This window comes from Myotis brandtii, unplaced genomic scaffold, assembly GCF_000412655.1.
Source record: "Myotis brandtii unplaced genomic scaffold, ASM41265v1 scaffold455, whole genome shotgun sequence".
Lineage (NCBI taxonomy): Eukaryota > Metazoa > Chordata > Mammalia > Chiroptera > Vespertilionidae > Myotis > Myotis brandtii.
The window spans coordinates 2843581-2858204 of record NW_005367384.1 but is presented as its reverse complement, the minus strand read 5'-3'; the positions used below and the strand labels follow the sequence as shown (position 1 = coordinate 2858204).

The following is a 14624-nucleotide window of genomic DNA, read 5'->3' as shown; positions in this document are numbered from 1 at the left end:
TGACAGGGGGTGGCGCCGCAACCTCCCCATCGACCCTGCCTTGAGTGTGACAGGGGGCGGTGGCCCAACCCCCCAATCGGCCCTACCCTGAGCGTGAGTGAGGGGGGCATCACAACCTCCTTATCCGCCCTGCTCTGTGCATGACGGGGCGGTGCCCCAACTCCCCAATCGGCCCTGCTCTGAGCCTGACCAGGGGCTGCACTTAGGGATTGGGCGTGCCCTCTGCCACCCGGGAGCAGGCCTAAGCCAGCAGGTCGTTATCTCCCGAGGGGTCCCAGACTGCGAGAGGGCACAGGCCGGGCTGGGGGACCCCCTTCCCCCCTGTCGAGTGCACAAATTTTTGTGCACCGGGCCGCTAGTAGATTAATAAAATAGATTAACATGATATATAAGAAGTGAAAAAAAAATTAGGTATATTAAGGATTGTCCATTAGATTCCAGCTCCCCTAGAACTAAACCTAAGTCATGTGTTTAAACAAGGCTAAAACTTAAGGCTGAGAAAGTACATAGAGAGAGGGATGGGATTCAGGGGAAGGCAAAGCTAGCTCTTCAGGAAGGTAGCATGTCCAGGAAAGAGCCCTGGCCCAGCAGTCAGGACACTAAGCTCTGGTCCCAGCACTGCCATAGGCTCTCTAGGAACCTCTGGGCCGGCCATGACCCTCTCTGGGCCTGAGTTTCTTTATAATATAAAGAGAGAGAGAAGTTGTAAGATTAGTGAGCACAGCAAACCGATCATTTAGAACAGGGGTCCTCAACAACTACGGCCCACGGGCCACATGCAAATACAAATATTGTATTTGTTTCCGTTTTGTTTTTTTACTTCAAAATAAGATATGTGCAGTGTGCATAAGAATTTGTTCATAGTTTTTTTTTTTTTAACTATAGTCCGGCCCTCCAACGGTCTGAGGGACAGTGAACTGGCCCCCTGTTTAAAAAGTTTGAGGACCCCTGCTTTAGAAAATATTTACTAAGCGCCTATGATGTGCTACATGGTGTTCTAGGCACCAGGAACCTAGAAGAAAACAAAAGTAGATAGAGTTCCTGATGCTACGGAGCTGAGTCTACATCAACGCGAAGACATGCATGCTCAGACTCCGGCTTCAGGCTACAGAAATGCCAGTGTGGGCAGTGTGGATGGTACATGACCAGAGAGGATGCGGCCTGACCTCTTCAATGAGAAGTGTTCTTTTTGAGAGCAGAGCAAGTGCCCCTCACACCCTTCTTGCCTCAGTCCAGCTTTGGACTTTGAAGCTTAATACAGATCATAGTGGCTAACTGACTTTTATGACTCAAAGAACCTTCCAGAAATATAAAGATGATTTGTTGTTGTTTTTTAATTAGATAACTAGACCTACTATCTTAAGTAAATGAGAAAATTATTAGATATATCTTTTTTAAAAGCTTATCCAAAATGACTAACATTAATGCATAGGTGAATTTTCATAAAAATTCATAATCACTGAATTAATTGTTCCTAATCTCTGTTTTCTATAATAGAAAAATGTAACTTATAGATGTAATTTTAAAAGAAATTAATTACTTACTATATATATATAGCTTCCTTTTACCAAACATAAAGCCCAAGTGTTGATTTCTTTTTTCTTTTTCTCTTTATTTAAATATTTTATTGTTGACACTATTGCAGATGTCCCCCATTTTCTCCCCCTTTGCCCACTTCCACCCAAGCCTCTGCCCTCTGGGGTTGATTTCTATAATACATGAAAATAATGTACTTTGCATTGCCAAGAGAGAAATAATTTGATTTTTTAAAATATATTTTTATTGATTTCAGAAAGAGGAAGAGAGAAAGAGAGCAAGATAAAAACATCAATGATGAGAGAGAATCATTGATCGGCTGTCTCCTATATGCCCCTCACTGGGGATTGAGCCACAATCTGGTCATGTGCCCGACTGGGAATCAAACTGTGATCTCCTGGTTCATGGATCAACACTCAACCACTGCACCACACCAGCCTGGCAGTATTGACTTTTATTCTGTATTTTCAGTTGCCCATTTGTGTGAAAAAAGGAAAAATTTAAAAGATGTAAAAGTCTTATAGAGATCTATCAAAGGAGTGTCTCAAAAGAGTATCCTGGCCACTTCTTTCTCTGCAGCTCACAAGCCTCAGGATTTCTAAACGCGCACTGTCTTCCACAGGATTCTCTGACAAGCCTGCTTTATCCTGGGATTCCCCATGATCAATATGACAGAATGAAGAGAAGGATAGGCAGCCATGACTGTCTCCGAGATGAAGACAGTGGTGAGATCAACAGGAGAAGTCTTAGATTTGATAGAGTAGGGGCTGGCCACGATGTAAACCAAGTAAAGTATAAGGAAGCAGACCAAGGACTTCAGGACAGTGATGTGAGCCTTGGCTCGAGCATCATTCCGGCCAGCTGTATGGACCTTCATCTTCTTATGGTGTCTATACAGAGAGACAATTAACATCCCAGAGGAAATTAGAAACACCGAGAAAGGAAACCCACATCCTGCATTGAGCTGTAATATATACAGATACTGCCAGTCTGAAAAGGAGTACAGAATGCTGCTGTTTCCTTGGAAAGGACTGTGGGGCTTTAAGCCAACATCGGCTATAATTAGCAGATTGATCAGGAGGCACCCCAGAAGACACCAGGCACTCAGGCTATAGGCCCTCTGCTTCAGCCATAGGTAGACAGGGTGTTCAAAGGTCGTGATTTTCTTGCAGTAGAAGACACTGAGGAAAGTGGCAAACCACAGGCTGGCCTGGCTGACCACAACCCAGAAGACACTGATATAGCGAAACCAGATGCAGCTCTTGAAAATCGAAAACAGTATTAGGTCCACCATAATCAGGCACTGCAGGAGAAGTCGGCAGCCAGCCAGGCCCAGGACAATGAGGTTGTAGGAGGACTCCTTGAGTTTTCTTACCCATTCTACAAAACTCCAGACCAGAAGGACTCCATTTCCAACCAGGCCAATGAGAAATTCGGTCACTGCCACCACCATCAGCAGTCCTAGGGTGGCAATATGCATGGCTGAGGAAGGAGTCCCTCACGACAGGCTCAGGAGGTACCCTGCTTCCCTGCTGATGAACGTGTACGGCTCCTGGCTGAGCTTCAGATCCCCTTAGGGTGACACCACACTCACGGTAAATTTTCACACCACAAAATGTGGATTTAGCCTTGCCCTTCTGTAACCTGTCCTCAAGCAGAGTCTGAACAGCTGTGACCAGGAAGAGACAGTTCAGAAGTTATGATCCCCTCTGTATTTGCATACACATGAATGAACTCTGACCCTAGACTCAGAGATATGAAACAGTAGAACAGACACTAACTTTCCTCCTCCAGGGTCATGAGCTAACATCTAGACACCAGCATGTAATATGATAAGACCTCCCAACAAGAAAGGTGGGATCAAAACATTCTCAGATTCCATACCTTGCCAGATGTGAGCTCTTATGTATAAAAATAAATTTTATTTTCATATAAAGAACTTTGAACATATAGGCATAAAAGCTGAATAAATGCAGACATTTTAAAAATATTTCATTATCAAAGAGATAGAAGTAGGGGAAGTTTTGAGAAGAAATCAATCAAAGAACCAAACATTAAGTGCCAAATAATGAAAAATATAGGTTAGGTAGAGAAGCCATTCTTGTTAATCAGGATCTTGAAGTCACTTGCCCTTTATGATAACGATCATCACACACTTGACTTGGCATATACCTCACATTAAGGTCTTAGAGAAAGGAAATGAGGAAGAAGATGAGCTCAAAGAAGTGAAAAAAAAAAAAGACTAGCACAGTTATCAAAAAATATAGGGAATGTGAGAGACTTTGCAAGAGCCTCTCTCTTGCAGCTCGGCCACCAACATGCCATCCAGACTGAGGAAGACCTGAAAACTTTGGGACCACATAAGCCACGGCCACGGCTACATCGGCAAGCACAGGAAACACCTGGGAGGAAGGTGGGGGTGGGGGCACAGTAATGCTGCTGGCTTGCATCATCACAGGATCAACTTCGACAAATATCACCCAGGTTACTTTAGTATGAGGCATTACCACCTAAAGAGGAACCAGAGCTTCTGCCCAACTGTCAACCTTGATAAACTGTGGACCCTGGAGTTTTTCCTATCACTGATGTGGTGCGATTGGGCTACAACAAAGTTCTGGGGAAAGACACAGGCAAATGCTGCCAAGAGCAAGACTGGAGTTTTTCCTATCACTGATGTGGTGCGATCCGGCTACAACAAAGTTCTGGGGAGGGGAAAGCTCTCAAAGCAGCCTATCATTGTGAAGGCCAAATTCTTCAACAGAAGAGCTGAGGAGACGATTAAGGGTGTTGGTGAGGCCTGTGTCCTGGTAGCTTGAAGCTACATGGAGGGAAGTTCATTAAAATGTCCACAAGTAAAAAAAGAAGAAAAAAGAATAAATAAATATAGGGAATGTGCTTCATTTATTGTCCAGATTCAAACTTCCCTGGGACTGGCCCAAAACAGATGTGTTTGTGGAAGACTAAATTCTAAGATGGCCCAAGACTCCCACTCAGAATAATCCTTCAGCTGCAAAGGGCTATGAATAAAATGGGATGGCATGTCTGTACTTACATTACGTGGCAAAGATGAAGGGCTTCTGCAGATGTGATTAAGATCCCAAATCATTCAAGTTTGAGTTCATCAAAAAAGAGATCACCCTGGATGGTCCCAACTTAATCACCTAAAGTCTTGGAAGAGGGACAGGGCTCTCCTGCCAGCCTTGAACAGTCCAGCTGCCACAGGGTGAGAAACTGCAGGAAGCCTCTAGATTCTGAGACTGGCCCTCAGTTGACAGCTAGTAAGAAAACCTTAGTCCTACAACTGCAAAGAACTGAATTCTTTCCACAAAAGAGTGCTCTGAGCTCCAGGGAAAGTACAGCCTAGCCAACATCTTCACTGCATCCTGTGAGACCTTGCAGAGAGAGTCCACTAAGGCTGTGCCCAAACTTCCTGATCCCAGAAGTTGTGACACAACGAATGCATGTCCCTTTAAGCTTCTAAGTTTGTGTTACTACACAGAAAACAGAAAAGAAGCACAGTGTTCAAACCAGGCTAGAAGCGACTTTGAGGAAATGAGGAGAAAGAGGAATTGGATGAGGAAGAAGGAGGAAGGCTGGGCTAGCTTTTTAGGAAGGCAGCATGAGCGTGGTAGAAAGAGTTCTGTAGGAGGAGTCGGGAGCTGCTTTTCTGTTTCCTGTGTAGCAACACAAACTTTGGACTCAGAACTGTCTCAGGCATTCTACAAAGTTGCAGGCAAACCACTGCCCACTCTGGACTTCAACTGGTCTAATAATAATACAATGGAGTTTAGGATCAGATTTCCATTCATTCACATAGGGTAAGAGTGCGTATTATGTGCCAGGCAGTGTACCAGGCACAGGAGCACAGCGGTGAGCATGCACAGCCCCTGCTTCCAGGGAACACACCTTGTAAGACCTGGGGCCTACAGCTGTGGAGACGCAGAAGAGAAGGTCATAATCTGCCACAGGCCAGAAAACCTGGGTGAGAGATGAACCTCTCCCTTTTTATTGAATTTATCAGGGTGACATTGATTCATTGCAGTGTTACTTACAATAGCCAAGATCTGGAAGCAACCCAAGTGCCTATCAGTAAATGAGAGGATAAAAAAAGCTGTGGTACATTTACACAATGGAATACTACTTGGCCATAAAAAAGATGGAAATCTTACCTTTTGTGACAGCATGGATACATCTGGAGAGCATTATGCTAAGTGAAATAAACCAGTCAGAGAAAGACAAGAGTAGGGTTTTTATGGTGACTTTTGACAGCAGACATAACTGCTCTTCTCTCATACCCTGCCCTTCTCTAGGTTCTGGGCAGTGAAACATCATACAAAGCATAGTAGTTGACTGATGTGTATCCAGAAAGCCTAGACTGGCCTAAAATATAGATTTAGATATAGATAGATATAGATATAAGACCCAGTCAGAGAAAGACAAGTATTACATGATTTCACTCATATGTGGAATCTAATGAACAAAATAAACTGATGAATGAAATAGATCCAGAGACATAGAAGCATGGAACAGACTGATGAATCTCAGAGGGAAGGCCTGGGGAAAAGGCTCCCTTATAGAGGGGGAGATTAACCAAAGAACTTATATGCATACATGCATAACCCATGGACATAGACAATAATGTGGTAAAGGCCTGGAGGGTAGGTGGGTGCAGGGTAGAGGAGGTTAATGGAGGGAAAAGGGGGACATCTGTAATACTTTCAACAATAAAGATAAATTTTAAAAAATAAATTAACATTAATTTTAAAAAGGCTAAACCACATAGGAAATTGAAATAATTGGTTAAATCCAATAACAAAAATGCTTGCCTAGCCCCGTAGTTGAAGTAGACCTATGAACCAAAAGGTCACCAGTTTGATTCATGTCAGGGCACAAGCCCAAGCTGCAGGCTCAAAGTGTGGGTGTGCAGGAGGCAGCCAATCAATGATTCTCTCTCATCATTGATGTTTCTATCACTCTCTCCCTCTCCCTTTCTCTTTCTGAAATCAATAAAAACATATTTTTAAAATAATAAAAAAATTTTAAAAAGAAAAATGCCTAAAAAATATCTAGCAACTAATGTACAAAGTTGTATTTTTTGAAAAACACACATTATTTCAAAATAATAGCTATTTTCTACTTCCCTTCATCAGGGGAGACATAGTGTGTTGGTGAAGAAAATGGAATTATCTGCAGCAATTTAGAAAAATGTGATACTTCCCATGCAAAGTATAAAAACTCAGTTTTGTGTTCTGGGTTTTATTAAAATAATGTACTTTGCATTGCTTGGGGAGCAATAGCTCTGGTTTCTACTCTGTTTTTCATGTTACCCTCATATTTTATTCCAAAATCAAAGAATTGAGAACAAAAATGTTAACTTTACTTAATTTTACAGTAAATTAATTGTATGCTGGCAATTGTATGGAGTAGGGCTAACTAGATCTTTTTCCCATGCCGTGGCCTCTAGTATCTTCAAGCCCAGACCACCTTCCACAGAATTCTCCAATAAGTCTGATTCCTCGTGGCCATTACAATAGAATGTAGAGAAAAAGTGTAGGCCATCATGTGTGTCTCAGAAATGGGACAGTAGTGAGCTGGGAGGGAGAAGAGTTGGAGATTATGGGAGAAGGATAGCTATCACACAAAAAGGCAAGTCGAGGAGAAAGAAGTAGCTACACGATTTCAGGTTCAAAAACTCGGGTCTGAAACCTTCACTCAAAAAAATGCCCTCCCCCATGAAGTTGCAAGGCTAAGTACAGCTCCATCCCTCCCTCATCTACATCTGACATAGCTCACTGAGCAGGGCCAGAATATAAGTAAGCTGCATGAATGTGTGGCCAGAGTACTATGTCATTAATGATACCTGGTCAAATACATGTCTGCATGGGATTGGGGTGTCCCTTATGACTGACACCAGAAAAAAGGCTGAGCTTGGATCAAGCATGGTTGAATTGGTAAGGAGGTGCAAACTGAAATGAGCTGCTGCTGCACACTGACCTGGTAGTGATAAAGCAAAATCCTCCCAGTGGTTCAAACTTCATGCATTGCCCGTGGTCATCCATTTTGCACATAATGAGAAGTGGCCTAAAGTAAGAATATGTAAGACTCCTGGGTAGTGGCATATGGCCTGGCTGTTTCATAGGTGCCTGGAAGTAGAAATGTTGGATGAATGAGGAGAAGGCCTGTGGAAGAGGCATGTGAATGGAGCTATGGGAATGGGCACAAAGTGTGGCTATCTGAATCACATGGCGGTGTCCATCAGGTAACGTACCATCATGGAAGAGACAATAAATGACCACATAGACATGATGATTCCGTCAGTCATATCAGCTAGACTCTGCTTTTGTCCACCTAGTGGGGTCACAGAGGGCACATGCAGAGTAGCCATAGAGATGGAAGCTCTGCCTGGTGGCAAGGGTGAAGGTTCTCTTTGTGGAATTTACAGGGAGGGCTCTTACTTCACAGTGCTGACCTGGCTCCTGCTAGTGCCAAGTGCACAACATGGCAGCACAAGAGACCAACACTAAGCCCCCAATGCAGCACGATCCTGCAAAGGGACCAGCCAGCCACTCACTGGATCGTTGATTTATATTCTACCTGGATGGGCCAGTGATTCAACTTGGCTGGAATTGATACATATTCTGCTACAGATTTGCCCTTTTTGCCCACATTGACCAAAACCATTATCTGAAGGATCTGTATGGATCCTAAAAAGCATTGTCTCCGACCATGGGGCATGCCAGCATGTATATGTCTGTTGTAGACTAATGACTCCTTCCAAAATTATCCATATTGTAATCCTCAGAACTTGGAATATATTATCTTACTAGAGGCCCTGTGCACGAATTCGTGCATGGGTGGGGTCTGGCCCACCCGCCCCACTTGGGGCCAATTAGGCCTGGCTGGCCAGGGGGAGGGGCCATGGGTGGTTGGCCTACTGGCCCTGCCCCCTGGTCGAACTCCCAGTTGAGGGGACAATTTGCATATTAGCCTTTTATTATATAGGATTACATAGGATGTGGCAAAAGAGGCTTTGCAGGTGTAGTTAAGTTGAGGATCTTCAGATGGGGAGAGTATCCTGGATTATCCAGGTGGGACCAATATAATCACAAGAGTTCTTATAAGACGGTGGTTCTCAACCTTGGCTGCACATTAGAATCACCTGGGAGTCTTTTTAAAATCCTGATTTCTGGGCCTCATCCTCCGGAAATTCTGTTTCTTTGTTATGGGGTGAGGCCACAACATTAGTAACAAAGAAACAGAATTTCCGGAGGATGAGGCCCAGAAATCAGGATTTTAAAAAGATTCCCAGGTGATTCTAATGTGCAGCCAAGGTTGAGAACCACTGCTGTAAGGGGATTTATAAACGGGGCACTTGCAGCCATTCATAGAAAGACTTTGTACTTCAATGTCAGACAGATTCGGGTCTGCTTTCCAACTCAACCAGTGGGTAGCTATATCCTTAGAAGAGTCAATTAACCTCTCAGATCTTCATATTCCTCTTTTAAAAAATTATAACCATGTTCACCTCACAGGGCTATTGTGATGAGAAAAGGACATATGAAATTATCTAGCCTGGTGTCTAGAAAATATTATTATCTAATTAATGTTACTTTTCTTTCCTTCCTTGGTGGTTTCTCTCCGTAATCACTCCTTTCAATAAAGTAGGAGAGCGCCTGAAGTCTGATATAATTCACAGGATGCAAATACAGGAAGAACTGAGCTGCTACTTCTAAAGAAAGGTGGTCAGCTCTGTCTGGTTCCAGAATTTCTGGAAAGCAAGAATAAAGAAGGAAGACTAGCCCAGGCCTTTAAAAACATCCACTAAAGTTAAAGATATAGAGACTTAGTGCATAATATCAGTGCAGCTATTTCTTTTCTTGAGATTCAGATCATCATTCTACAAATCTACACTCATTGTCCCAACTATGAGGGCAGCAAAATTGAGACAAATAATTTTCCTGTATTTAAAATAGGTCAGAAATGCTATCAAACAAATCAAGTATGTACCTATGTGTAGACAGCTCATTTGCAAGCAAGCTGTACCCAAATGGAGTCATTTACCAGGCCTCTTGCTCCTTCCTATTGAGGCAGTCTGTCCTGGCTTTTCCCTATGTACCCCACAGCCATCAGTCACAGTGTCCCAGCTGTTCTGACATAATGGTACTACAGGTCCCTGAGAAGACGGACCTCACAGCCGCCCCACCCAGCTTGGGGACGATGGTGTGCAGTCTGTGTCCCTCCCCCTGCTATTGTCTTTACCCTTCATGCTCCTTTTCCCTCTCTCCTGTGGGACCCCCCATTAATCCTTTCACTTCCTTGTTAATTTCCACATCAGACAAATTCTCACACATTCACAGTTTCCTGTCACCCTTTTTCTCTCAGGGAATAAAACTGGTCCTGGGTCAGTTATCCAAATCCCTGGGGAGTTTTGTTTGTTTTAAATTTTGTAATGTTGACATCATTGAAGGAGTCCCCCTTTCCCCACTCCCCTTTGCCCAACTCCACCCTCCCCAGCCTCCTACTTTCTTGGCTTTTACCAAATTATTGTCCATGTCCATGAGGTATGCATACATGTTCTTTAGCTATTTCCTTCACCTTCTTTTTCCAGTCATTCCCCACCTCCTCCCCTTGGGCACCAACCAGTCTATTCCATGTATTCATGCTTCTGGTTCCATTTTGTTCATCAGTTTATTTTCTTCATTATAAATTTTAATGAGATCATATGGTATTTATCTTTCTCTGACTGCCTTATTTCAGTTAGCATAATACTCTCCAGGTCCATCCACAATGTCACAAATAGTAGTTTTATCAAAATGCTTTAAAAAATTACTGTTTGTACTTCGGGCATACATATTTTATTTTACAAATATTGGTATCATACTGCAGATTTTTTTTATTTCACTTACTAATATATCACAGGTATTTTCTCAGATCATATGAAATGTTTTTTTGATTATAAGAATACATAACTATAAACTACTTCATCATGAAGATATATATTATTGTATGCATTTATAGTATAGCCTGAGTTATTTGAGTAAGGCAAGAGAAACTACAGTGTCTAAAAGAAGGGAGATGCTTATTCCTCAGATATAGAGACTTAGTGCATAATATCAGTGCAGCTATTTCTTTTCTTGAGATTCAGATCATCATTCTACAAATCTACACTCATTGTCCCAACTATGAGGGCAGCAAAATTGAGACAAATAATTTTCCTGTATTTAAAATAGGTCAGAAATGCTATCAAACAAATCAAGTATGTACCTATGTGTAGACAGCTCATTTGCAAGCAAGCTGTAAGCAGTCAGAGCTGGTGTTACAGCTCCTCGGTGTCAGGAACCATGGAGCCAACTCTAAGATGGATAATTGTTCCACCTTTCCTAAATAGTCACCTCACCTGCGTGGTCCAAGACGACCAAACATTACCTTCCAGCACAAGGACAAAGCCAAGGCAAAGGGGAAGGAAGGGCTTACCTGCCTAAGGGCGTCACCTAGAAATGACACATTACTTCTCAGACTCTATTGGCAGAACTTGATCACATGGCAACACCTACTTATAAGAGGAATCTATAAAATGTAATCAGTTGCCAAATTTTGATTAGCTAAAAATTCTTACTATGACAGAGAGGGGAAAGATAACAGGTACTGGGAACCAAGAGGGTTTCTGCTACTCATTTGGAGTTCTTATGTCATAACTTGCATTTAGTCACTCTCAGGAGTCTTTTTATCTCATAATCTTTATGTTCTAAAATAATGAGTACCTCCAGGTCTTGTAGTATAAAAAAAACTGGTTTGGCTAATCCTTACTAAATATTGCAGTCAAGATTCTAGTAGTCAAAATGAGAAAAATCAGATAATTTGTAAAATTTGGTGATTTCTCTTTTTTGTTGTTAATCAAGAGAAAGTTATTTTAATAAGACTATTTTGAGGTCTGAAAATATTATGTAAGTATTTTATAAACACCAAAAGACTGTATAAATTATTATTCCCCAATTCTCATTCCAAACGTGATCAATATTCCATCTTCACATTCCTGCTCCTCTATAGCCATAATTCTGATGCTCCAACAAAGAAAAAAATTTTTTTTAAAAAGGCAGCATTCTCCACGAGAACTGTACAGTGCCCATACAGCTCAGTGCATAAATTCACAAAGAGATGGCATAAAGTCACCAAAAGTCAGGCACTCCCACTACCAGTCCAATGGCTCCTCTTGGCTTTCCACTGAATTCCACATCATATGCTGAGGTAAACTCTTTTGTAAAGTTTCACACAGCTTGTGTTGATTTCACTATTTTAAACTTGCTTTTTTAAAAATCTCAAGATCTAATTGGCCTTAATTAAGAGATTCTCAAATGGAGCAGCTTCCCATCAAGCCACTAGAACAGCGGTTCTCAATCTGTGGGTCGCGAACCCTTTGGCAGTCAAACGACCCTTTCACAGGGGTCGCCTAAGACCATCCTGCATATCAGATATTTACATTACGATTCATAACAGTAGCAACATTACAGTTATGAAGTAGCAACGAAAATAATTTTATGGTTGGGTCACATAAAATTATGGTGGAACTGTCCTGGATTGGACTTCTTTAATACTAGTCACTCCCCTCCACCTAGCAACTCTGACCCTTCCATTCTTTCTAGTACAAACCTAGAAATTCAGTCCTCCATACTGTTTTCCAAGATATGCAAACAACCAGAGACCATCGACACAGATGAATGTCTAAAGAAGATGTGGTATACATATACAATGGAATATTACACAGCCATAAAAAGATAATATATTTCCATTTGCAATAATATGGATGGGCCTTGAGGGTATTATGCTAGGTGAAATATGTCAGATGGAAAAGTACAAACACTGTATGATTTCACTCATATGTACAATATAAAACAAAAAAGAAACAAATAAATAACAACAACAACAAAAAACTCATTGATACAAAAAAACAGATCAGTGGTTACCAGAGGGCAAGGGGAGTGGGGAAGGGTGAAATGGGTAAAGCAGGTCAATTAATATGGTAGCACATAGTAACTAGACTTTTGTTGGTAAGCACTATACAGTGTATACAGATAACAAATTATAATATTGCATACCTGAAATTTATATAATATTAATAATTAATATTATCTCAATAAAAAAAGAAAAAAGAAGAAGAAAATAAAAAATTCAGGCACTTATATTACAAAAAGGATAAACAACTGTCAGGGCTTAAACTACAGAGATGTGAACTATAATGTATTGATTAATTTCGGGGAACTTCCCATTATACTTCAGTAGCCAATAAAACAATGTGGTGATTTCTATTATCCAGGAATGTAATGCCCATGCAAAAAACATAAGTAATACCGCAAACAAGTTCATTTCAAAAAGTGCCTAATTTAAAAATATTAGCAAAAAAATTTGCAAGCTGAACTGAAATGCAGGCACTCAAAGGCCTAAGAAGTCAGATCACAATTACAAAATGCATACATCAGACCACTGGGAAAACTGCTAACAGAGAAAAATCTTGCTCCCAAGCCATGAATTGACTCCAGCCACTGTTTACTACTGATATTCCACTATTTGTTGAAACAAATAATCTTCTTTGCTTTACTTTTAAGTTTAGGATGTGTGAGAACAATGAGAACAGAATGTCCTGGAATGTAAAAGGTGGAAATTATTATACATATGGATCTGGTTCCCAAATCCATCTCTTTAGAAAGGAGGTACTGGAACAGGGTGGCAACTGTATACGGAATGTAGAGGAGGAGGAAATAAGCCATCAGCTTTATAGCACCCACATGAGCTTCAGTCTGGGGATTCCAAAAGCCAGTGGCATTTCTCTGCATCTTCTGTATATGTTTCCTCAAGGAGTTTATTAACAAGGAAGCAGAAGTCACATTAATGATGAACTGGAGAAATGAGTTCAAGAACAAAGAGATCACCACTGACAAGGTGCCCTCATCGGCGTTAAATTCTGTGCCATTTCTCTCCGTCATCACAAATTCAGGAAAGAGTAGCTTCTGTCTGAGCACAATATACAGAAGCACGGTGAAGGCAGAAAGCAACACACAGGCCAGCAATAGCCTGGGGGTCTTTGGGGAGAGATTTTGTTTCAGCAGAAGAAAAATTGAGTATTTCAAGTTAGCAATCGTCACACAGTACAAGACATTGAGCAAAGTTACAAACCAGAGGCTACTGGAGTCCAAAAACATCCAAAACAACAGGAAAAATTTGGGTAAGTAAACTAACCTTTCAACATTTGGAGAGATGAAGAAGCAGATGTTCACCAGGGACATTCCCATCATGAGAAATCTGGTGATGCCTAAGCTGAACAGGATCCTATCCGAAGAGGACATTCCGTGGCTTTGGACCCAAGTCTTGTAATTGATCACTGCAATAAACAGATTCACAATGAGTCCTATAAAATCCAAAACTACTGAGATAGTAAGAACAGAGACAGAGAATATTTGGAACATCTTTAGTCATGGAGGACTCAACAGCTGTGGTGCTGATGTTGGGAACAGGGGAAATACTGAAATGTAGAAGGAGGCACCAGCATCCAGCCAGGAGGGCATTTCCTTTTTCCTTTTTCCCCAGTGTGGCAAATGAGCCATTAGTGGTCTAAGAGCCAGCTGCTTTTACTGAGATGCAAATCTTCCAAGGATTGTATTACTATTTCTTCATTCATATCCTGTTTTCTTTAGAAATGCCTAATTCAAACAGCAAAGGTGGACCTGGGAATCCACTCCTCCAAGAGAAGGAGAGCTGAAGGGAGGAGTTATAGCAGGCTCCAAGGACTGCAAAGCCAAATGACAGAGTTCCTTCCAGCACTGTTTCTGTCACTGCTCCACAGTGAGTGCAGCTTTCTTCACAGCAAGCCCAGATAATGGTGGGAATCCCCATGCCTCACTTCCATGCACCCCCATCCACACATCCATGAATTACTTGAATCCACCTTCTCTCACCCCTCTCATCTGTTATGTCACAGCTGTCATTCTGGCCATGCTGATGTTACCCTTCCAGGCAACCAATCGATGTGCCTCTCTCACATCGACGTTTCTCTCTCTCTCTCTCTCTCTCTCTCTCTCTCTCTCTCTCTCTCTCCC

General features: G+C 41.8%; 1 protein-coding gene across 1 annotated transcript in view; it reads right to left on the bottom strand.

Moving 5' to 3' along the window:
- Positions 1-13994, bottom strand: part of LOC102260932 (probable inactive serine protease 58) — a 63861-nt gene extending 49867 nt beyond the window's left edge. Inside the window, exon 1 of the mRNA XM_005875049.2 lies at positions 13768-13994. Within this exon, the coding sequence (XP_005875111.2) occupies positions 13768-13994 (227 nt within the window). The remainder of the gene's footprint in view (positions 1-13767) is intronic.
- Positions 13995-14624: the final 630 nt, after the last annotated feature.